Source organism: Gigantopelta aegis, chromosome 4 (assembly GCF_016097555.1).
Source record: "Gigantopelta aegis isolate Gae_Host chromosome 4, Gae_host_genome, whole genome shotgun sequence".
In the NCBI taxonomy this organism is placed as follows: Eukaryota; Metazoa; Mollusca; class Gastropoda; order Neomphalida; family Peltospiridae; genus Gigantopelta; species Gigantopelta aegis.
The window spans coordinates 113,251,167-113,277,479 of record NC_054702.1 but is presented as its reverse complement, the minus strand read 5'-3'; the positions used below and the strand labels follow the sequence as shown (position 1 = coordinate 113,277,479).

Sequence of the window (26,313 nt, the reverse complement as noted above, 5' to 3'; positions counted from 1 at the left end):
TTTTTTAGCTGCAGACCTCACTGAAAAAACATTAGGGAAGTGATTAATTATGCCTTAACTTAGATATTATCACACTGAGCGTTAATATTTAATCCTTTTGTAGTTGTATTTTATGTTTTTAATTCACATGCTAATGGGAAGAAGAAATGACTCTCAGACTGATGAGGAGCCAGAGTGATAGCTTCCCGTAAACGGAGAGGTCTGTAGAGGTCTGGAGAGGTCTGTAGAGGTCTGTAGAGGTCTCAAAGGATGACAAAATTCACAAAAACTATAATCTTACGCCTTTGACAGGTAGAATTCGTAGAGTTTCACTGGACATCTCAGAGGGTTTTCAAGATTTTCTGAAGTCTCGTAGACTGGAATTCCTTCTTTAGGCTTCTTGTTGCTCGACTGCCCATCTGTTGTGAAATAACATATTGTAAAAACTTGTAACAACAATTTTAGTCATATTTAGTAGGAAACTATTTTATAGGAAACTATTTTATACAGTTATTACCAAATGTACTTTTGCACCCCTTACAATTAAGAAAATGTCCATGGTAAAAAAAACCCTGAATACAGTGTTCTCGCTGGGTGAAAATTAAAGGAGGGCAGCCACGCAGCACCACACCCTTCCAAAAAAAAAAAAAATGGGGGGGCGGGGGGAAGAGAGAGCTTGGTGGTTACCATGTTGTTGTGTGCTGATAGACTTTGTGGAAAGACATACTCCTTATTTTGATTACAAAAAGTTTATACGAAATACAAGCAGACTCGTCTTTTAACTGAACCGAAGATGTTATCGGTCTGATATTCACTGGCAGTTCCGGTTTTGCTGAACCGATCAAAGTTTTAACATTATTATTTTAATAAAGATTTCAAGATATACGAAATACAAAAAAGACATTTGTATGATCCCCTAATGTCGAAAACATTTTTTGTTATTCCCACCTTCATCGAATGAATCGATCGCTGTCATAAAATATTATAGCCAACTGATAAGTAGTTTCGTTTTTGTAGTGGCAGTGTATATATTATTTGGCACCCAAGATGAATGATTTTAATGCCAAACACTACCACTTCCGTTGATTTTATAAGCGGTGATATCCTCCAAAAATTAAAAGTGTACAATATGTTATAAGAACTGCTGAATAAACAGAATGACAGAAATGGCAGAAAGTAAAAATCGTCAGTTACAATCAATTATATCTGTAACTGAGGACAAAATATCAGACGACAGTTACTGGAAACAAAAGATAGAGTGACCGTTCTGATCACGTGACAAATTTGGCGCCAAATAAGTGGGGGGTTTCCAGTCGGAGATTGCCGAATCCATAAAAAATAAAAATGTTTTCATTGCTCAAATAAAATATAACTTTTATTGTTTGTATTAAACATACAAATGGATACAGGTATAGGACAAAATAGAGGCTGTTAAAAATACTATTAAATTATGTTACGGTAACCATCGTAAATGTTTCGTCAGTTGCTTTTTCGTACACAACGCGGCTTGTTTCCTTTGATGTCCAGTGGGCAGACTGATCGTTGTGGTTTTTTTGATGTGTGGAAAAAAGTGTGCAGTTGGAAATAGCGGAAATAGGTGCTGGAAAATATAGTAGGGTGCTGGAAAATAAAGAGGGGAGCAGAAAAATAAAAGAGGGCGGAGAACGTGAAAGGAGGGCGGCAAAATGCTTAAATGGAGCAGCGAGAACACTGGAATATATTGAAGGCAAAAAAAGTGCCATGGAGAATTAAAAACTGCACAGCATTGCCATTTGCTGTAGGCAATTACAGGGGTTGCTTTTGATATGACATTGGTCAACAGGTAATGGATATCTTAAAACCATCCATATTCAACTTATAACCAAACATCTTTCACAATATGCTATATTTCACTGCTGTTGATACAAAATACAATAATTAAGACTGTTTTCAAAATTTATTCCTAATAATTTGTATAAGACAGCATTAAGACAACGCACAACAACCAATCCTCATGAATGATTGCAGACACTTAAACTGACATTAGATATTTTACTCCTTTTTTTTTTTTTACTAATGTACCAACAATCCAGTTTGAGATGAACTGACAGACTTGACAGCTGTGGTGGCAGTACACTTGATGGATGCAACCACTGGGGCAGGATATACTCACCTTTCGCGACACCTGATACCATCACGGGATTGACAGTGATTCATGAGTGCATATCATCACAGCTGTATTTATTCCAATCCTGCGCCAGTTTTGAATTAGTAAACTAGTCTGGGAGTGGCTTACCTCCTATCAATGAGGCACTATAGTCTGTCCCATACTTCTACAAGAATGGTTTTTGTAAATAAATTCAGTTTGGTTTGATGTAAGAAAAAAAAAATGTTTTGGAAATAACAAAAATTTACTATTTTTGTGTGCAATTTAAAAAACAATCAGCTCAGAAATAAATAAATGGTAGTAAATTTCAAGTATGAAAAATAGCGTTCTCTGTGGCATGGACTATAGATAGAGATTCATTGAATGAACCACTATTTTTACCAAATGCCCATTCGACTGTGTATTGTGCAGAGATATGATCTTGATCATGGATAGCGGTTTTGAGATACTTACAATAGTATCTGAGTGACACGCTCCGCCCCACCTGGTTGACAGGGGTGCGTGTGGTTGCAGGGGGAACGCCTTTCTTCCAGTGTTTGAGGATGTGGGCGAAGGAGAGCTTCATGTGGTCCTCGATGGTCTTCAGCATGAAGTGTTTGGTGTTGAAGTAGATCAGCGTGTTGAGCAACACGTACGGGGAGTGCGCTCCCAGCTGCTTACACTCCCACAGGTGCTCCTCCTCAATACGACACAGCATCTGACCTGGCAGCACAATCAAATACAATCACTAAAACACAATCAACAATCACATACCATCACCAAAACACAATCAACAATCACATGCCATCACCAAAACACGATCAACAATCACATACCATCACCAAAACACGATCAACAATCACATACAACCAATAAACTATCACATACATGTAAACAAATACAAGGAAACATCTGAAGGAAAACAATATTACAAACAAAAATGTTAAAATTGAAATGATTTCCGTTTATTAGCACAAATGCCCCGATTGTTTTGCCTACCGAAATTCACTCAAGACTATCCAATTCCCAACAAGCTACTAGGTGTTTTTCACCTGTAAACTAGATCTACAGGCACAACAGATGCCAAGTTTTTCAGTGTCTGAAATCCACCGTTCATGTGTAACATCCATTGTTCTACTCTGAATTGCAGGTGTAGAAGGAGCTACATGGTTTTGAACACAACTGTGTGTAATCCTCTGTGACAGGGATGTTTACGTCATGTGTCCAGCCATTCAAGTACATGCTCACCAGTAGGCCTATAGTACACGTACCTGCCGTGTTAACTTTGGGTACATGCTCACCAGTATCGCATACGTACCTGCCGTGTTAACTTTGGGTACATGCTCACTAGTATCGTACATGAACCTGCCTTGTTAACTTTGGGTTCATGCTCACCAGTATTGTATACATACCTGCTGTATTAACTTTGGGTACATGCTCACCAGTATGGTATACGTACCTGCTGTATTAACTTTGGATACATGCTCACCAGTATGGTATACATACCTGCTGTATTAACTTTGGGTACATGCTCACTAGTATCGTACACATACCTGCCGTGTTAACTTTGGGTACATGCTCACCAGTATAGTACACGAACCTGCCATGTTAACTTTGGGTTCATGCTCACCAGTATCGCATACGTACCTGCTGTATTAACTTTGGGTTCATGCTCACCAGTATCGTACACATACCTGCTGTATTAACTTTGGGTACATGCTCACCAGTATCGTACATGAACCTGCCATGTTAACTTAGGGTTCATGCTCACCAGTATCGCATACGTACCTGCTGTATTAACTTTGGGTTCATGCTCACCAGTATCGTACACATACCTGCTGTATTAACTTTGGGTACATGCTCACCAGTATCGTACATGAACCTGCCATGTTAACTTTGGGTTCATGCTCAACAGTATTGTATACGTACCTGCTGTATTAACTTTGGGTACATGCTCACCAGTATTGTATACATACCTGCTGTATTAACTTTGGGTTCATGCTCACCAGTATCGTACACATACCTGCTGTATTAACTTTGGGTACATGCTCACCAGTATTGTATACATACCTGCCGTATTAACTTTGTGTTCATGCTCACCAGTATCGTACACATACCTGCTGTATTAACTTTGGGTACATGCTCACCAGTATTGTATACATACCTGCCGTATTAACTTTGGGTTCATGCTCACCAGTATTGTACACATACCTGCTGTATTAACTTTGGGTACATGCTCACCAGTATCGCATACGTACCTGCCGTGTTAACTTTGGGTACATGCTCACTAGTATCGTACATGAACCTGCCTTGTTAACTTTGGGTTCATGCTCACCAGTATTGTATACATACCTGCTGTATTAACTTTGGGTACATGTTCACCAGTATGGTATACGTACCTGCTGTATTAACTTTGGATACATGCTCACCAGTATTGTATACATACCTGCTGTATTAACTTTGGGTACATGCTCACCAGTATGGTATACATACCTGCTGTATTAACTTTGGGTACATGCTCACCAGTATCGTACATGAACCTGCCATGTTAACTTTGGGTTCATGCTCAACAGTATTGTATACGTACCTGCTGTATTAACTTTGGGTACATGCTCACCAGTATGGTATACGTACCTGCTGTATTAACTTTGGATACATGCTCACCAGTATGGTATATGTACCTGCTGTATTAACTTTGGGTTCATGCTCACCAGTATTGTATACATACCTGCTGTATTAACTTTGGGTACATGCTCACTAGTATCGTACACATACCTGCTGTATTAACTTTGGGTACATGCTCACCAGTATCGCATACGTACCTGCCGTGTTAACTTTGGGTACATGCTCACCAGTATCGTACATGAACCTGCCATGTTAACTTTGGGTACATGCTCACCAGTATTGTATACGTACCTGCTGTATTAACTTTGGGTTCATGCTCACCAGTATGGTGTACGTACATGCTGTATTAACTTTGGGTACATGCTCACCAGTATCGTACACGAACCTGCTGTAATAACTTTGGGTACATGCTCACCAGTATCGTACACGAACCTGCCATGTTAACTTTGGGTTCATGCTCACCAGTATCGTACATGAACCTGCCGTATTAACTTTGTGTTCATGCTCACTAGTATCGTACACATACCTGCTGTATTAACTTTGGGTACATGCTCACCAGTATTGTATACATACCTGCCGTATTAACTTTGGGTTCATGCTCACCAGTATCGTACACATACCTGCTGTATTAACTTTGGGTACATGCTCACCAGTATCGTACACGAACCTTCCGTTTTAACTTTGGGTACATGCTCACCTGTATCGTACACAAACCTGCCGTGTTAACTTTGGGTACATGCTCACCAGTATAGTACACGAACCTACCGTGTTAACTTTGGGTTCATGCTCACCAGTATCGTACACGTACCTGCTGTATTAACTTTGGGTACATGCTCACCAGTATGGTATACATACCTGCTGTATTAACTTTGGATACATGCTCACCAATATCGTACACGTACCTGCTGTATTAACTTTGGGTTCATGCTCACCAGTATCGTACACATACCTGCTGTATTAACTTTGGGTACATGCTCACCAGTATTGTATACATACCTGCCGTATTAACTTTGTGTTCATGCTCACCAGTATCGTACACATACCTGCTGTATTAACTTTGGGTACATGCTCACCAGTATTGTATACATACCTGCCGTATTAACTTTGGGTTCATGCTCACCAGTATCGTACACATACCTGCTGTATTAACTTTGGGTACATGCTCACCAGTATCGTACACGAACCTTCCGTTTTAACTTTGGGTACATGCTCACCTGTATCGTACACAAACCTGCCGTGTTAACTTTGGGTACATGTTCACCAGTATAGTACACGAACCTACCGTGTTAACTTTGGGTTCATGCTCACCAGTATCGTACACGTACCTGCTGTATTAACTTTGGGTACATGCTCACCAGTATGGTATACATACCTGCTGTATTAACTTTGGATACATGCTCACCAATATCGTACACGTACCTGCTGTATTAACTTTGGATACATGCTCACCAGTATCGTACACGTACCTGCTGTATTAACTTTGGGTTCATGTTTGGCCAGCATCTCGGTGAGACACTCAGTGAACTTCTCGTAATACACATCCGTGAAGATGTTGTCAATCCGGCTGTTCTCGTACAGATACTGCTGGATTCCTGAAACAGTCAACTAAACATCACCATCGCACACAACATAATCAAAGTTTTTTTCTCACTCTCCCTATCTCAATCACACACACAAGCGAACGCACGCACACATACAAAGATAGACAATATTATCTAAGCAGAGATAGCAGATTCTATCAAGTGAATACTCACTTACCCACCCCTCTCTCTCTCCCTCCCACCCCACCCCTCTCTCTCCCACCCCTCTTTCTCTCTCACACACACACATATACAAAGAAAGCAGTCTTACCTAAGCAGAGATAGTAGATACTGTCTGGTGAATACTCCTCCCCATTGGGTTTCCTCACTTCCTTGACAAACAGACAGAGAGAGTAATTCAGCTCATCGGCCGTGCACTGTAAGAGATCCGTCTTAAACAGCTTCAGCCTGCCCGAGCCGCGTTTCGACACCTTCTCAAGCAGCGTGTTTTTGTGGATCACCCAGTGTTTCCACGCATTCACACCGTATGTGAATTTCAGGTGCATGTTGGCGTCGGCGGGTGGCTGTTGTACCGGTGGGGGCGACGGTTCTGGCGTTGGTTCGCGGTACGCCTCAACTCGCTGTCTCTTCGACTGACGTCCACGACCGCGACCAGTCGATGTACGCTTGCCTCGCCGACTTCGACTCTCCCGCGTGGGAATCCAGTCATCTTCGTCTTCGTCACGCACAGTGGGCGCACGAACATGAACCACTGGTGGAGGTTCTGGGAACATACAAACAATATCATTGAAACATGCTCGAAATAAACAAGCTCATTACAACATACCATAAACTGATAAGCAATTTTATTATAAAACATTTTAAACTAGTGGGTCTTTATGTTTTTGATTATACACCCCTTGAGTCAATCACTGATACTATTTGTAATGCCTACCTGTATCCTTCACCCTCAAAAATCTCTTCATGTGGCTCCTTATAGCTTAACACAACCTATTCTCAGCTTAAAGAAGCAACCGTTTCATAATATGATCCAAACAATCAACCATTTAAAATAAGTGATTGTTCTAAATGATTATGATTTAGGTAAGCCATAATTGCACAACATGACAGGTTTGATTAACTACTTAAGATAATCATAATAATTGCTCAATCAGAACTCCAGTGTTTTCTGTAAATAAAACTTACACATTAAATTGTGATTAAATTATTTGTTATTCACAATTGGCTGTTTCTAGGTGATAACCCAATCACCACAGCCATGCCATCCAATGAAACAAGCAGGATAAAAAATTGATTGCTCTGTGACATACAAGTTAACAGTAAGCTCCATATATCTCACCACTAGTTGGACTACACAAAAACATCAAATAGCCTACTACATAGTGTTTATGTACAATGTATCTCACCATTGCTGACCGCCACTAGCTGGACTACACAAAAACATCAAATAGCCTACTACATAGTGTTTATGTACAATGTATCTCACCATTGCTGACGGCCACTAGCTGAACATTACTCTCGAGGTCGAGGACCGGTCCAGTGATTTCCTCGGCCATTCGCAGCGCCATCTGTACAAGATCCTCTTCACCTCCCGGCCGATCAATCTGACTCTCCAGCATGGCGATGTCGTTAGACTCTTCCTCAACCTTACTCTCTTCTGAAAACAATGTCAATTAACTCAACAATCTATTTGTCATTAGATTCTTATGAAAACAAAATTAATTCAACTCTAAGGCCTATCTGACTACTTACTGGACAAATAAACAGAAAGGATACCAAATTCCAAATACATTAATGAAATGCATCAATGCTTTTATTTTTCAATTACATTAAAGGGACATACCCTAGTTTTTAAATACTAAGGCATATTTTTGACTATTATGGTCGTTTTTGATAACTGACGTCATACTTTAATTAAATTTTATGGTTTAGATTATCAATTTCCGTACATTCGAAGTGTTTGTGGTCATCCTGGTGTTTTTAATATCAAAAAATGCATTTCTCATATTTTTAAAATCACACGTGCGTTATAGTCGAGTTTTAGTCGATTTTTAGAGGGTATTTTGCCATTTCAAAGTCAGACTCATGTTTTACTCAACTGTAACTTTATCCAAATGTGTTACAGGTTTGTAGATTAATGAACCTTAGTGTTAATTTTCACGGGTTGAAACTAGGGTGTGTCCCTTTAACATCACAAGATTTTGTTTAAAGTTATATCATTAAAATATATCTCAGTTTGAGAACATCAGACAATTTGGTTAAGATTTAGTATTTTTTATGTTGAGACTCAAACAACACGTTTCCTGGTTTTCAAAATCTTTGACATCGATGATATGTTTACTGAGGGTTTAAGCTGTTATTTGCCAAATCACCAAATGCAAATCAAAGTAGAATTTATTTCATTATTAATTCGCCGAAAAAGCTAACTGGAAAACTGTGCCATTTGTGGATCTACCATTGTTTTCAGTGGTTTGCTCCATTCTGCTAACTCATAGAATGAATGTGTCAATCAGTCAAGGTGTTCCCATTATGTAACTATATTGCTGAGAAGTAACTGACACACATTGTCCTTAGACTCACTAAAACATGGATAAAAAATATAGATTTATTTATAGGTGTTTCATTTTGTTGTTAATTAAAACTTGAATTGCACCAAACTGCTAATAAGTTTTGGAGTCCAGCTTAAACCCTGCTTACTACGCCAAAAAGACATATCAGTGTATCATTCTTTGAGCTCAGTAATGTCTACGTAAGTTATTTTTAACAAAACCAAACTCAGGAGTTGTAGTTTTTATGTGAATCGAGCATTACTCGGGAGTTGTAGTTTTTATGTGAATCCAGTGTTACTCAGGAGTTGTAGTTTTTAACGTGAATAAAGTGTTACTGAGGAGTTGTAGGGTTTAACTTGAGTTGTGTGTTACTCAGGAGTTGTAGTGTTTAACGTGAGTCATGTGTTACTCAGAAGTTGTAGTTTTAACGTTAATTGTGTGTTACTCAGTTTTTAATGCGAGTCGTGTTACTCAGGAGTTGTAATTTTTAACGTGAGTCGTGTGTTACTCAGGAGTTGTAATTTTTAATGCGAGTCGTGTGTTAATGAGGAGTTGTAGTGTTTAACCCGAGTCGTGTATTAATGAGGAGTTGTAGTGTTTAACATGAATCGTGTGTTACCGTCCAGAGTTTCTTGTTTCTCCTCCACGTCACTGTGGTCAGTGTCACTGTCGGAATCCTCCCCGCCGCCAGCCACAGCCTGCGCCATCTGCAATAACTCTGCCTCCAAGGGGTCTGCTGGGATCTTCTCACGGATTTTCTGTGAAAACACAAACATACACACACATCTTACAAACCTATAAACTTCTGGGAAAATCTATTTTTTATATAAAATACTAATAATGTTAAGTGTTAAACATGAAAACCCCATGCAAAAAACCAACCTTGTTTACTTATATGAATGCATTTATCACTGCATCTACTACATTTGCACATTAAGGTCAGATTTCTTATCAGTAGATCAAATATAAGATGCTTAAACCTGGACCGACATGCTGATAAAGATGGTTTATAATGAACTTATAAACTGATTTGTCAAAAACATTTCCACATGATTTTGAATGGAGATCAAAACTGAATCATTAATATGAAATACAAAGGTAAGTTGATCCTTCTCTCAAACCAAATTTTAACCAACAACCATGGTTGAACTGTCATACAAAAATAGGACTTAGGAGACTAATTTGAAAATTAATAAAGTTTAATGAGTACCTTGATCTGTTTCAGAATCTTCGCTGCAGATTTTTTGGTGGTTGGAATAAATATTGGAATTGGTATTGGTATTGGAATTGGAATGAACTGTGGCGTGGGAGCGGCATACATGGCTAATGGAGTGGGGATGTATATTGGAACTGGTATGGGAATCAGCACTGGTTTCCCACAGTCAGATTCTGGAAATGAACAACAAAATTAATTAATAACAAATGACAAAAATTATACAAAAAAATATTCAAAGCTTTACATTATAAACAAATATTTCTCTTTGCTTGTGTAAAACATTTTCAGTAATATAAAAATTTTAAAACTGATTATGTAATGTAATCAAAATTAAATTACATCAATAAAAAGTAGTGATGTAGAGTTATAAAATTTGACTTTGGTTTCAGTTTTAATTTTCACAACAGAGTAGAGTTTCGGTTTCGATTTCAGTTTTTATTGACATTTTGATGAAATTTGGTCTAGCAATGAGAAATCTTTGCAAAGCTAAAAAAGAACAGTTTATAGAACAATTATGTTCCAGGATTAAGAAAAAAAAGTCAGCAGAGTTAGTAAATATAAAAATACAGTAGCCTACAGATTCTTTTCCTGGAATTTTGTTTTCACATATAAAATAAACTATTTGTCAGCATGGTTCAATTTTGCAACTAAAAGAAAAAACGTAGTGAGAAAGAAACTCACTCGGAATCCATCGGCCGAAGTGTGACTACGAATCAAATGGCCAAGTTGTTTCATATAGGTCAATCGAAGTCCTCAGGTAATGTCACATAATACAATAAAAACGACCCTACATCATTCGTAACCTGGATTAACTTTAACAATTATCTTAATTCTCATTTTGATACAAAGGAATTTGTTTTCAGATCGCAATGTTAACAGTGAATCAATTTTCTCTCGGAAATTTACGAAAACATTCGAAATCAGGAAAACCTACTGGAAATACCTTGGCCAAAGTACGGGTACAAAACAAGGGTTCAAACAAATAATAAACGACTTTTGCAGAAGACATATGCGCAGTGCTATAAAATAGATTCTTACCAGTTTGAACTTCTTTGGTCTGAACATGTGGGCGACATGATGTGGCCTTAGTCTGAACAAACGGCTTGCACAACAAAGATTTGTTCTTCATCTGTTTAGGGGGCGGGGGTTGAATGATAATCTGCTGGGTGGTTGTGGCCGGCTGAGTCCCGGTACCAGCAGTCACTGTCTATAAAGAAAAGCATAACTCACATAATGACGGCCATTTTTGATCATCACCAACAGTCTTTTTGGAAACTAAAATTACATATTTAATACATACGTGTGCTAATGTTTGTAGTAGACATTTTTCATTTTACTTCATAATATATATTTTTTGGTATGTATAAAATTATTGGGAAGTCAGATCTGGTTTGAACTACTACAAACACCTTGTTTATACAGACACTGATATTCTAAACAAAAAAAATATTTTTAAATTTGAAATTTAGTCATCAAAAAGGCTCTGTTAGTCGAAACATATTACAATGGGAGCAAACTCAGGATTGTCCCTTTAAATAACCTTTCAAACGAATGTTAAAATAACAGCGAATTGTGAAATATTGTCCCCTCAAAGATAAACCTATAAGCCAGTAAGTACCTTTGGTCCCATTCTGATTGTCTGAGACTGGCCGCTGACAATGACTGGAACAGAACCAGATGACTTGATGTTCACCGTCTGACCTTTCTGGGAACCTGAATAATATACAATAAAAAAAGAGTAAAGTTTGTTTTATTTAACGACGCCACTAGAGCACATTGATTTTTTATCTTATCATTGGCTATTGGACGTCAAACATATGGTCATTCTAACACTGTTTTTAGAGGAAGCCCGCTGTCGCCACATAGGCTACTCTTTTTACGACAGGCAGCAAGGGATCTTTTATTTGCGCTTCCCACAGGCAGGATAGCACAAACCATGGCCTTTGTTGAACCAGTTATGGATCACTGGTCGGTTCAAGTGGTTTACACCTACCCATTGAGCCTTGCGGAGCACTCACTCGGGGTTTGGAGTCGGTATCTGGATTAAAAATCCCATGCCTTGACTGGGATCCGAACCCAGTACCTACCAGCTTGTAGACCGATGGCCTGCCACGACGCCACCGAATATACAATCAAAGTTTTTTCTTTATATACCATTTAATATAAAGACCATTTTACTGAGGAAAGATCAGAAAACAGCTGTAGAATATACTTCATGCATTTACTTATTGTATTCAGAAAGCTTTTTGTAAAGAACTTTAAATAGGCATACATAGAAATAAAAGAAAGCATCAAGATGAAGTTAAGAAAATATTTACATTTGTGTTCTAGTTTTATATCATTACTGGATAAATCTTTTGTCTGTGACACTGAAAATAACATTAGAAACTATGTTTTAAACTGACAGTATTTTTACCTTGAGAAGTAAAGAACAATTATTGGACATGGTTAAATTCAGATTAGTCTATAGTGTCATTAGAATACTTACTTTGTGGAGCGAGAGAAACAACATTTGAGATGATGGGAAACGAACTCTGGGTGTTCTGAGTTCCTGTGGAAAACAAAACATACATAAACTTCTCTGACAATAACAATAACCAAAAACACAATAAATAAACAAACAAACAAACAAATCTAAAAACAATGACAATGGGTTATGCAGAACTTTCAAAATATTTTTTCCTTTTTATAAACAATGCCGTACGCAATTCAGGAGTGATTTTCAAAATTCAGAAATGTTGTCAAGAAATTCTGATACCTGATTTAGATAAGTTTAATGTTTACCAATTAAAACTTTACATAGCAGTTCAACCTATTATGGATAGGCCTGGTTGACGCTACCAACATTATATCATACGCCACACATTTTTTGTTTATATACTGCATAATAGGCTCTATATTTTTTAAAGGCATATTGTCACAGACCACTGACCTATTTAATGGTCTAACAAAGTATTACCTGAACAAAAGTAATTCGATTTGTCCGTAAATGTACTTTATTCAACCATCTTCATAACCACCATACTCCATTTACTAATGATATTTTGTAAAAATAATTGAATTATGGCAATGGTCCATAATTCAAAAAGTAAAACTGCCGAGAGGGTCGACATGGATTTCACACCATCATGGTTCAGTTAAGGTGATGCAATGGCTAGATTTGATTTCCAACAAATAATGTAATTTTTAATTATTATCCATTTTTAGAGAAATAAGGTCCTTAAATCTATGACAATATGCCTTTAACACTGTATTGAGAAAATAATATTCAAGAAAACCCAAGTACCTCTTCGTCTTGTATTTATACCTGCATTTTCACTGTCTGGAAAGAGGAAAGTAAGCAATGTTAACACCAGTTAGTTAAACAATTCAGAGCCAATAACATACAGACAGAAAGTCAAGTGAGAAGAATCGTAACTACCATATCTTGGTTTTATTATTTATTATAACTGTATACAATTCCTCACCAACAGAAGAAAAAAGAAAATCTCTAATACTATCATTTGTAAAGCACTGGATGGAATGGAAAGACAAAAATGCAACAAATCCGGGCCGAAGAATAAAACATAAATCTAAATTGTAAATCCGAACCCAAGTTGAAAACTACAGCGTGTCAGGCAAAATAGATGAACAAGTCAAAGCAGTATCTGTTTTCAAAATTCTGAACAGTGATAGCTGCTTTTAATTAAAAAAATAATTAGCATATAGTATTTAACCTTTTATAATTGTGTAACGATCTGTAAAACTTGTATAGTGAATTACATCAGGATATGGAACAAAATGTTCCCTGCAAAATTATTGTAATAAGATGACGACAAATTTATGTCATAAAACCCCCAACAAAGAGCACTTACTTCTAGTTGGTTTTTGTTGTAGTTGAATCTTGGTTGGCTGTGAATGAATGGTTGGCTGGGAGGCTGTCTTGTTAGCACTGAACTGTGACTGGAAAACCATCACACAGTTATAGGAACAGAAGTTCCGCACCGAGGCATCACTCATGGTCAGGTGATACTGGGCAGGGACAAACTTATGACAATAGTCACAGTTCACGGACTGGTTAGACTTGGCCTGAAGATTGACACGATACAACGACAGACAGTTCAGTGAACAAAACAGCTGGTACTTATTGTTAGAATCAACGCGTTCTATCATGTCGAAGTTTGGTTTCTTAGTCCCACACCAAGCACATGGCACAATCTTTCGGTTGATTGTGCGGAAAGTGTTCACGCACGTATCTTTGCAGAAACGCTTCTGCTGCCCTTCAAACTGGATGAAATGTGAAACGGTCTCCTCCGTAGGACAGAGGCCTCCACAGTTGTCGCAGGTATTCATTGCCAACTTGTTGGCGTACTGGAACGCTGACAAACATGGGTCACTGCAGAGTCGATTCAGCACCCCGTTCAACTTGATATTGTGTTTCACAGTCGATATTTTATGACACACAGAACATTTTGCAGCAGTTTTTGGCTTACTGCTCTCAAAACCAATTATTTCAACATCGTTGCTCTTATCTTCAAACTTCTTCAAACACGTCTGGCTACAAAACTCTCGGAATGTCTGAGGCCCTATTGGTGCAGAAAATGAATCGGGACATCCCGCCAAGTCAGTCTGACAATACGCACACAGCCGCAGCCGCTTCTTGAACTCCTGTAAACACTTGTTGGCGCAGAACAAGCGTATCTCCTGGCCCACTTTAATGGAGTAGAGGACGCGGGTAGCGTTGGGTATGAATGACGCACAGTACGAACAGGACGTGTTGAGGGTGGACTGGAACTTGTTCAGACACATCTCGCCGCAGAAGTCGAGACCCTGCCACGAGGCAAACGGTTTCTGGGTGTTGATGTTCATCAGCTGGCACACTGTGCATGTCTTGTACTGGGACGTGCTGTTGTTCACCACCATCGGAGGAGGAGGAGGCATCAGCGGGGCGGCGACAGCAGCTGCAACTGGGGCAGGAGCTGCTGTAGGTGTCTGACTGGTCGACCCAGCTAGTTCGATCAGTGGAAGATCAGGCTCCTCTCGGTAGTTACGCGGTGATGATGCGGGCAAAGATCCCGTGCGTGATCGAGTCGTTGGTGATTTGATGCCTGCAGCAGGAGTTGTAGTTGTAGTTGTAGGAGTTGTTGTTGTGCTTCCTTTGAGGAACTGAGTGGGATTTGAACGAAACCGGCGGAAACAGATGTCGTCACAGAGATGTTTAGTATCGCCATTTCTCACAATGTTATACTTGCATCGACCAACCTATGAGAAAAACAAAACATAGTAGTTATTTGAAATGTAATCCATAATTTTATCAAGGAAGTATTGTAAGTATCGTCAGTATGTATTACATACCGCATCAACAAGGTTAGAATATTACAGTATGCACATGTAAGCTAAAACTTAAAACTAAAAATCTCACTATATATTGAATTTAATGTTTATATTACAATGATATATATACATTAGGTTATGTCTCTGTAAATAAAAACATCGTTATTTTTACACTACGCAAGATCGTTGCTTATTTGTGTCAAAACCCATACCGTGAGGATACCAGAAAATACAAAAACACAACAAAAATTAATTCAAGCAATACATACAAAGTTTGTTGGATACTGATGTAGAAATATTATTTCGTTTTTTCATTTTTTTTTAAAGATATTTCAATGAATCAATATTTACAAATTCTACACTTATAAAAATAAAATATTGACCCACAACGAAGCTTAGGCACTGTTCCCAATTCCACCTCTTAAAAGCATACATACAAAATGTTGACTTTGTTATTTTTATTGACCCCCTTCCCATTAGCATTAACCCATCCATCAGCAAACAGTTTGTATGTTCATGAAACCATTGATAAATATAAACAAATCCCCTAACAGTTACATAAAATCTTTACCTTTGAGCAAACAATGCAGGTTTGTGACTTGGATGCTTTTTGAGATGTGCCGGATGTCTTTTTATCTGCCAGTGCTGAAGCCTTCTTGTCTGCAACATATATATCTGGAGTAAGTAACTGATGACCGAGTTCAAACAATTCACAAAGTGAAAAACTCCTTTTGTTATTTGTTAGTGGGACTATTTATTTCAACATTTAAAACATCAGCTATTTGTACAGTATAAATTGCTTCCTTGTTTTATCAGCTCATAAAAGTGAAAAATAATTAAGTTCACCGTATATGGTAATTATTACCAATCAGGATTTATGCAATCAGTTGCTAATCTGTCAAATTTGAATTAAGTTGAATTTGAATCTAGCAAATACATTTCATTAGAAAGTCACTAAGTTATTATTTCAGGAAACAGCTGAGTCAAGAGCCTTTTTTTAATCTGGTTAAGACAAAAATAGAATTTTGCTAGACAAACAAACAAACAAAGCCCATCAAAGTGTTAACAATAGACTTTGCCTCGCACAAGCCTGAGATGCATTACCTGTAGTTATAGCTGGGGACTTGCACAAAGCCTGAGATGGATTACATGTAGTTATAGCTGGGGACTTGCACAAAGCCTGAGACTGATTACCTGTAGTTATAGCTGGGGACTTGCACAAAGCCTGAGACTGATTACCTGTAGTTATAGCTGGGGACTTGCACAAAGCCTGAGACTGATTACCTGTAGTTATAGCTGGGGACTTGCACAAAGCCTGAGACTGACTACCTGTAGTTATAGCTGGAGACTTGCACAAAGCCCGAGACTGATTACCTGTAGTTATAGCTGGGGACTTGCACAAAGCCTGAGACTGATTACCTGTAGTTATAGCTGGGGACTTGCACAAAGCCTGAGACTGACTACATGTAGTTATAGCTGGGGACTTGCACAAAGCCTGAGACTGATTACCTGTAGTTATAGCTGGGGACTTGCACAAAGCCTGAGACTGACTACCTGTAGTTATAGCTGGAGACTTGCACAAAGCCTGAGACTGATTACCTGTAGTTATAGCTGGGGACTTGCACAAAGCCTGAGACTGATTACCTGTAGTTATAGCTGGGGACTTGCACAAAGCCTGAGACTGACTACCTGTAGTTATAGCTGGGGACTTGCACAAAGCCTGAGACTGATTACCTGTAGTTATAGCTGGAGACTTGCACAAAGCCTGAGACTGATTACCTGTAGTTATAGCTGGGGACTTGCACAAAGCCTGAGACTGATTACCTGTAGTTATAGCTGGGGACTTGCACAAAGCCTGAGACTGACTACATGTAGTTATAGCTGGGGACTTGCACAAAGCCTGAGACTGACTACCTGTAGTTATAGCTGGGGACTTGCACAAAGCCTGAGACTGATTACCTGTAGTTATAGCTGGGGACTTGCACAAAGCCTGAGACTGATTACCTGTAGTTATAGCTGGAGACTTGCACAAAGCCTGAGACTGATTACCTGTAGTTATAGCTGGAGACTTGCACAAAGCCTGAGACTGATTACCTGTAGTTATAGCTGGGGACTTGCACAAAGCCTGAGACTGATTACCTGTAGTTATAGCTGGGGACTTGCACAAAGCCTGAGACTGATTACCTGTAGTTATAGCTGGGGACTTGCACAAAGCCTGAGACTGACTACATGTAGTTATAGCTGGGGACTTGCACAAAGCCTGAGACTGATTACCTGTAGTTATAGCTGGGGACTTGCACAAAGCCTGAGACTGACTACATGTAGTTATAGCTGGGGACTTGCACAAAGCCTGAGACTGACTACCTGTAGTTATAGCTGGGGACTTGCACAAAGCCTGAGATGGATTACCTGTAGTTATAGCTGGGGACTTGGGCTCGTCTTTCACGTCACTAGTTTCTTTGCTCTGGAAATAAATAACAAAATACTTCTAAAATATGTTGTTATGAATTATAAACATATATGTTTGGTTCACAAGCCATACTAATAAGAGTAAGCTATCTGAAAACTGAACAAAACAAGTCATTGAAGAAATATTTGGAGAATCTAAAACCCTGCATATAGACCATAATGAATGAATGAATGGTATTTCTATGTTTATAAATATGCCTAAGAAAGTGGGAATAATATTTCATATATGCTCTTTTTTTAAATGAAATTTTTTTATTTCAAAATTTAGATTTATATTGCAAAAAGAAATGTTTTTAAAACAATGACCCAACCTAAACAGAAACCCTGATCAAATTTATAATTTTCATGTCATAACGAGGGAATTCTGTCTTCATTGTGAGCAAAATCAAGACAAGCTGAAGATCACACACCTGAATTAAAGTTTAAGTATTAAAAAAGGAGAAAAAAAAGGTTTCACCTAAAATGTATTAAAAATTGTATTGCAAGGTAATCAGTTTGCCCCTATCACAGCTCCTGGAGAAGATGGGTATTTGTGTCAGTGTAAAATTGTTTAGGCTCAAACATACTTCCACTGTATAGTAACCGATACTCACCTTGTCAGCTGCATCATCGGGCATGTCGACTCGTCCAGACACAGAGGAAATCTGTAGACCCATGTCATTTCCAGAGTTAATTACACCATTGGCGAGTTTGTCTTTCTTGGAGTCCCCATCATCGTCGTCATCATCAACAACTATAGCCTCCGGTTTGTCATCCTCTATCAACACAAGGTCATCATCTTCACCTTTGCTGGCTTTAGACTTTTCAGCAAGCTTTACATCAGAGTCCTTAGATTCCTTCACACACGTGTCTTCCGACTCTTTTCCAGCTGAATCTTCAGACTTGTTGTCTGCGGTCTCCTTGCTCACAGCGCGATCCATCTGTTTGTCACCAGCACCACTGCTCTCAGTGGTACCTTCAGCTATTACATCTTTATTACCTTCAGTAGCATCAGCACCAACAGACTCCTTCACAGAATCACCTTTGTCCAACTCCATTTCTGCAGATCTTTCACCGTCATCTGAAGTTTTATTGTCCTCAGTGTCCATAGCAACTTCTGAAGACTGTTGGTCTTTGTCCCTTGAATCTGTTTCTGCAGACTTCTCATCTTGTTTGTTCATTTCAGATGAATCAGTTTCAGCTCTTGCTTCTTCTGTTTCCATATCTTCATCAGAGTTTGTTGCTGCTTCTTTTTCACCTTCTAACTTTTCAGTGCTACTGTCATTACTGACATCAGCAGTTTTTTCAGCATTGTCACCATCATTGTCCTCGGTTTGCATAGATTCCTTGTCTTTGTCACCTGGTTCTGTCTTATCTTCAGGCATCTCTGCAAGTTGGTCACCAGAATCGGTTTTATCTTCAGCGGCAATTGAATCACTTTCATTGACATCCAAATCTTCAGATTGTTGTATTTGATCAGTTTCTTCGCCATCTGCCTCCTGGCTCTCTTGTGCTCCATCTACAGCGTTTTCAGTAGTTTTGTTTGTACTCTCTTCATCAGCATCAGAATCAGCATCAGTTCCTGGCTCTTGTTGGTCCTTGTCCTTGGGTTCCACATCACCTACATTATCATCTTTAAACTCGGTGTTGCCTGCTGATGCTGGTTCCAAGCCATGTTGATCGGTACTGTTCAAATCTGTCACTATATCCAGCTGGCTGATGTTTTCAGTCTGTTCTTCATCACAATTCTTGGACTCCGTCTTTTCCAAGTGGTGATCACCAGTGTCATCTGTTGCTTCAGCTATTTCAGTGCTGTGATGGCTGGTGCTGTCTGACTGGATGTCTGAGGTCATCCCTGACTTAGAGGCTTCTTCTGTCTGTTCTACGTCTGGTTGATAGCTGCTTTCTGATTGGTCATCTACTCCTCCTGCCTCATCTATGTCACAATGGCTGGAACTCTCTGATTGGACGTTGTCTGGAGTATACTCATCAAAGCCACTGTCTAATTGGCTGACCGCCGATTTTCCAGTCTCAACTTCCTGAAAATGAGAGGAATAAGATTGTCTGTGAAATACACCAATACCGGTTTCTAAAACCGTTAACCAACTCTACTCAACTATTGTCACAAAATATTGACATTTGTTGGTACTTACAAAATCATATACTAGTATGATGATCAGTTCATGAATCCATGTCAATATTTCTGGAAGGTAAACAAGTTAATATTTCATATTTTAAATACATTGAATCCAATTAGATGTGGTAAAGATTTCTTAAAGAATATTATCCAGGGAAAATGTTGTTCTAAAAATTCTGTTTAGCAACAGATGATCAGTTGAAAATTGAGTACTATTAAATGTTTTAGAATTGTACAGCTATCTTTGAAAGGAGTAGGTATGCTAAGGGTCATTTTAGGCTCCTGAATACATACATACATGCTCTATACATACTTTTATAGATTTATGACTCCTAAAGTACTGTCGGAAATAGAATAAAAATGATTTTCGGCGATTATTTCTTACATATTAAACGGACATGTAAATATCTCTTTAATGATAGTCTACCTAATTTAGCATTTACTTGTTTGGGCATTCATTGATGTTCAAGGTGGTGTTTACTCTTGAAATTAAAAGAAAAATGTCGGTGAACAGGTGATTTGTGCACTTAACTGGAACAGACTAACAAATTTTGGTCAACATGTGTCAATTTCATTGCTGTTACAATATGTGAGGGACTGTTTCTAATGATGGTTTGCCCCTATCCCTCTCCAAAACAAAATATTTGTAGTCATATTTAAGTAACTTTTGAGCAAAACAGTCAAGAGCCATTATAACGATCCATTATATCGGCATTAAAGGTGCTATCTCAATGTTACCCAATGACAGCTATTGCAAATCATTTTTTTTTTTTTTTTTTGAATAAACTTTTGATTTAACATTTAAAGAAGACACCTTTAACAATATGCCCATAAATGATTATAGGAAATAATTTTATCGACTGGTAGAAAATACTTTTTTATTGGAGAATCTATCACAGCTCGCATTATATAGCACCTTTAAATTGTTGCAAGATTGTGTAAATTTCTAATGTACTTATATTGAATTTATATTCAATAAATATGCTTGTCATAATTAATAATTTATGCTGCAATTCAAAATAATCAGTTCACTTGCAGTTTTAAATTAAAAGTTTGTTTAAGGGTAAATGAAATTGACACATATCGATCAAAATGTGTTATAGTCTGTTACAATAAAGGTCACAAATCACCTGTTTACTGACATATTTAGTTTAATTTCAAGAGTAAACACTACCTTGTACATCAGTGAGAGCCCAAACAAGTAAATGCTAAATTAGGTAAAGTATCATTGAATGGGTATTTACACAATATTTACTTGTCAGTTTAATATGCAAGAAATAATCGACAAAAATCATTATTCTATTTCCGACAGTACTATAGTCAATAATATGCTATTTTTTAGATGTCAGCTGCTATGGGAAGAGAAATAAATGAGGCCTGAAACAGGAGAGCCGTATTCTTGAAACAAAACAAGCCAAAAATGTTAACAAAATGTATTATTTTTTATAAATTAAGAAACATGAATTGGTTTAAACATCACATCAACAAAGTACGATATATTCAAGGTTCAAGAATACAATAGTTATAATATGTCAATAATGTGAGGCCCAAATGGGGATGTACAATTGAAAAATATATATCTGTGTTATTTTCCTCCAAAATGGAAACAATAATTATAAATACAGAACAGCTACACAAACACTGAATTGTAAATTTTAATTTACATTACATGTAGGTTTTATCTCATCTCCACCCTCAATCAAAATGTGAAGGTTAATCTTTAATTATCGAGTTGGCCTATGTTGTCAAATTGATTTACTATTTTCAAACCTTTTGGTATTTATAACCAAACAACTGAAAAATAAAATAACAATTTTTAAGTTTGAAAGTTAATATATAAGTATATATAGTATATTTATACACTTAAATGGTTGAGTTGGGGTGGGGTGGGGGTGTTGGGATTTAGTTCAGTCGGCTGAGTGCTTGCACCGTGGGATTGAACAACATCAGTGGATTTTTTCTTGTTCCAACCAGTGCAAATGTCTAATAACAATGTTAATTTTAGTCCTGTATTACCCAGTCATATTGTTTAATTAATCCACAAGAATATGTTACGACATGTGTAGTATGAATAGATTTATAACTTTTACTACCCAAGTTTGTATAATGTGAATTAAACACAGTTTCATACAGCAGAATATCTCTGGATGCTATAAGCATGCATTTCTTTTATAGTGCACTTTCATGGGGCTGATACTTTACAATAGGAAACATATTCGTTTCATTTCCTCAGATCAAAAACTGTATTACATATGCTAAGGATCAATGTACACCAATATATGATACAATTATTCTTCTTGATACCTGGTGAGCTGTCATTTGCTGGCATGTCACGTGCATTCAAAAGGGAATACTTTGTTTCTGTGATATTTTTGTCTTGATTTCTCCATAATCCTAAATACAACAACACACTAGCTACATGTGCGCAGCAACCTACAACCTGAGTACCTATTAATTTATAGAAACTGTCCAAGAAGTAGCAAGATTACGAACTATTCAATCAAAACTCAAAGATCATGACTTTGAAGCTTCCAATGTCAAACTTTTTTTTTTTTTTTAAATTAACACAAAAATAGTTTTTAATTTTTTTTAGTAAATGCTGGACAAATCGGAATAGACATGGTGAACGTGGTGGAGATCTAATAACATCCTGTACCCCTCAATAGCTCAACAATGGAAATGGGGGCAGGGCTTGAGTCACTGCCCTCTCCCAACTCCAAGTTGGGTATTGTGGGTGGTCGTTTTTGTTTTGGCCTACTACATACATGTAGTATGCATTTTTTTCTTTCAATTTTGGAAGAGGAAAAAATACTCTAACCCCATTTTGTTCTGTTAAGGATCAATCCATTTAACAAATCAAATCAACAAATATTTAGGGTCACCCATGCACTTTCGTTTCGTATTCATTTACAAATTTTCTAAAATATTCCTCAGTCATCCCAATGCTTCTTGAATTTTTATAAATTCCACTAGCCATGGAATCAGTGATATTTAAAATTTACTATCCACAATAAAAAATTCACTAGCCCTACTTTACTTTAAGTAAATACAATTTTACTTAATAATAGTAACAATCAGATATGCCACCTAAAGAGGGAGATAGAGCTTAAAAACACTAGCATTAGGGGGCTGGAATGGGGGCAGGATATTTGTATTAACAAAACAGACTTAACTGCAACTGCAACATAAGACTTTTTTTTCACAAGCTGTCGGGCATGGCAATAGTAGTTATTTACTAGCACAACACTGAATATCACTAGCCATGGGAGTGGGGCTACCATAATCTAGAAGCCCTGGTCATTCACACAAATAAATTTAAAACGGTTATTTTACTATGAAAGGCAGTCCTTGGCTTTTGAAAAACAGCACACCTCCAGACGCTTAGGCGAGTGAAAAAATCGTACTCATCAAAACGCTAAGGCAAGTAAAAACCAAGCATTATTAATTTTTGAAGTAATTGGTATATGTAAATGCAGAGACGTATGTTGCAAAAATGAACCAATAAACCAATAAAGTTTTCTTCTAATTTTATGTACTTTGGTTCATTAGTGTAGTCCGATTTCTTTTCCCTTTCAGGAATAGAGTTATAATTTATTAAAAAGTTTCAGTAGTAGTACTATAGAAATATAATTATAACACTGATGCAGATAATATGGGTTTTTTAATTACAATATGTACTATTGAGATAATTTGATGCACACAATTATATATATACCATTTCAGTGTTAGATGGTTAGATGAACGTGCAGCTAAACATATATATCAACTTGCCTTGAATTTCATTATTATGTACAACGAATATGATTAGGATAGTTGGGATGGGAAAAACCCACTGGTTCTGAGGAGGTGGTTCATGAAGTACGACCCAAGCATCTCAGGTGTGCACCACCGACTTAAATTATTAAAACATTTTTTTAAATAACTCGTGAAATGTAGGTCTACAATTACTTGAATTGTGTTGGTTGGGACATTGACATTCAAGTGTCATTTTTTATTCAACAATTACGCAACCTGTCTCCCTCCCTCAACATTCTGTAACATGTTATTTGACCTACCGCTACAAGTTATGAACGGCTCTGACAGCGTTACGCCACTGATCTAGAATGGCCCCGATGTTGATAAAAAAAAACCCATATACACAAACTCTGACAAAATCTGTCATTACAAAGGATTTTATTCCAAATGTGGGATGCCATAATAAAGATAATAAAAACAACCCATAATTTTTGACATCATTATCAATCAGATTCAATGTAGACCAGCATGTCCGTGCAGAATTCCACGAGTAAAAATAATCTGACCCCGATAGCTCTGATTGGTCAATATGCCACAGAGTACTGTGCATCAAATCATGTTCCAGTCACATAGTTTGTGACTTTCTAACAAACAAAAGAAAAATTAAATAGTCGGCAATGATCTTTGATTACTGTTACTATAGTCTGTACATATATATATATATATATAAAATAACATATGCACATTCATTAACCTCTGACTGAAATACAAATATTTAAATGAAACTTTATTTGATTTTTTTCTTGAAGATAAAAAATATAATAGACATAAAAAATACCTAGTCTTATTACTACATACCTATTATCAATTCTTTTCCTTCTTTTTTTTTTATTCCGTCTAAATCAGAAAGTATAAAATTACACGAATGACATTTTTCAGGACATAACTAACAGTTATGAACTAATTGAGACAATTTTACTGAATTCGCTGATTTCTGTAACAAGTTCATTTGTGTTGGCTACAGAAGCCACTATTTAATTTAATCCCTTTTCTGTTTTTGTCATAAGTATATGAACAGTATAAATGAGTTATCCTTATCAGACGTTGTGATCTATTATCTTACAAAAGTGGACTGTTTCTAATTAATAATAAATTAAACAGGCAACTTTAGAAGTTTTGATCGGATTGGTATGTCTTCGAACATGTCTATTAAACCTGTGTTTTCCGATTTGTATAGCAAAGATACGTACCAATCATATATTAAAATATTTCATGGACACTACCGTTCTCGTAAAAAAAAAATTATGGTATTATTAAACGCATCTTTCTATTAGCTACATAACATAAATAGTGGCAATCAATATACAAAATTATTTTACGTGCGCTGTTTGTTAAGTGTAACATGCATTATTTTTCACTCGCCAGATTGAAATTACGTGCGCTGTACGAGTGCACCTTAAAAGGCAAGGTCTGTGAAAGGTGTCAGCTGAAAAATGCCCAGGAAAGAGTTCGACCCGTACCCCTCTACATCAAAGGCTCTAAAGACTAACCCTAACCCTATACCTAAAACTATCCTAACCATTGAAAGGGGGGTACAGGTCGAACTCATGCCAATGCCCACCATCATTTTCATGCTATATTTCCAAGTCTCACTATCTCAGTAAATATAGACATGTTGTTGTTTTTTAAATTAATTTTAAAACTACACGTTTTTTTTTTCTGAAACTGTCAGTATGTGTTAGTAGTCCAGCAGGGTTTCTGACAGAGGGTAAAAGGGGTATTTTGCATAAAAAATATTTTACATTAACCTTTTGACAAAATTAATTAATGTTATCATTACTGTATGATTTTTTTAACCTAAACCTAAACTTAACCCATTTTCTTTCTAGATGAGGACACCATACAGTGTTGGCTGTAGTTGCATTCCAATTCCACAGTGCCATACCCAAAAATTGTAATGGACATGGTTTATTACTGTAAATAGTTCTGTAAAACTATTGATTAAGTAGACTTTTCCATCTGAAACCACAGAACTGACCAATTACGTAGTCCCAAAGAAAAGAAAATTATCACTTGGGTATCGTGGGTAGTTGTTTTTGCTCCAACGTAGCATATCAATAGGCCTAATAGTGTACATTTTTCCTTTGGATTATTTAACAGAGAAAAATACTATAACCCCATTTTGTTCCGTTAATGCAACTTGAAATATATTTAGTTAAATAGTTTATTATATTATTACGTCATTTATGCTGTTTTACAAGTCAGGTTGATCAAAGGGAAGCGCCTTGTCGAAAATTACTGCTTTTGTTTACACTGTATATACAGGAGATGGTCAGGAGCTGACGTCACTTTGCCCCAAACTATCCCACCGGACGTCACAAAAACAAAACAAAATGGCTGCCCCCAGTTAGCAGGAATAATCATGTTTTTTTATTAACTCTAAAATTATGCGTTTTTAATTTGCTAAAGTGTCAGTATGTGTTGGTGGTCCAGGTATGCATCTTTCCAACATATAAGGCTCTTGTTTGAGTTGACCCTACCTTTAACCATTGAAAGGGGGTAAAGAGCATGCATTAAAATAATCATGTGCACTTTATAACAAAAATAAAATAATAAAATTTAAAATAATATATATATTTTAACTT

The 26,313-nt window shown here is 37.2% G+C and overlaps 1 protein-coding gene across 2 annotated transcripts in view; it reads right to left on the bottom strand.

The window, feature by feature from the left end:
• LOC121371827 (zinc finger MYM-type protein 3-like) overlaps window positions 1-26,313 on the bottom strand; it is a 29,124-nt gene that overhangs the window by 2,328 nt on the left and 483 nt on the right. For both annotated transcript variants that reach the window (XM_041498003.1, XM_041498002.1), the window contains exons 2-16: window positions 18,411-19,835; window positions 17,758-17,812; window positions 15,920-16,008; window positions 13,890-15,276; window positions 13,322-13,357; window positions 12,524-12,586; window positions 11,654-11,748; window positions 11,074-11,242; window positions 10,030-10,208; window positions 9,439-9,577; window positions 7,757-7,927; window positions 6,581-7,033; window positions 6,196-6,321; window positions 2,579-2,827; window positions 281-398 (exon numbers count right to left, since the gene is read on the bottom strand). In XM_041498003.1, the coding sequence (XP_041353937.1) occupies window positions 281-398; window positions 2,579-2,827; window positions 6,196-6,321; window positions 6,581-7,033; window positions 7,757-7,927; window positions 9,439-9,577; window positions 10,030-10,208; window positions 11,074-11,242; window positions 11,654-11,748; window positions 12,524-12,586; window positions 13,322-13,357; window positions 13,890-15,276; window positions 15,920-16,008; window positions 17,758-17,812; window positions 18,411-19,835 (4,754 nt within the window). The remainder of the gene's footprint in view (window positions 1-280; window positions 399-2,578; window positions 2,828-6,195; window positions 6,322-6,580; window positions 7,034-7,756; window positions 7,928-9,438; window positions 9,578-10,029; window positions 10,209-11,073; window positions 11,243-11,653; window positions 11,749-12,523; window positions 12,587-13,321; window positions 13,358-13,889; window positions 15,277-15,919; window positions 16,009-17,757; window positions 17,813-18,410; window positions 19,836-26,313) is intronic.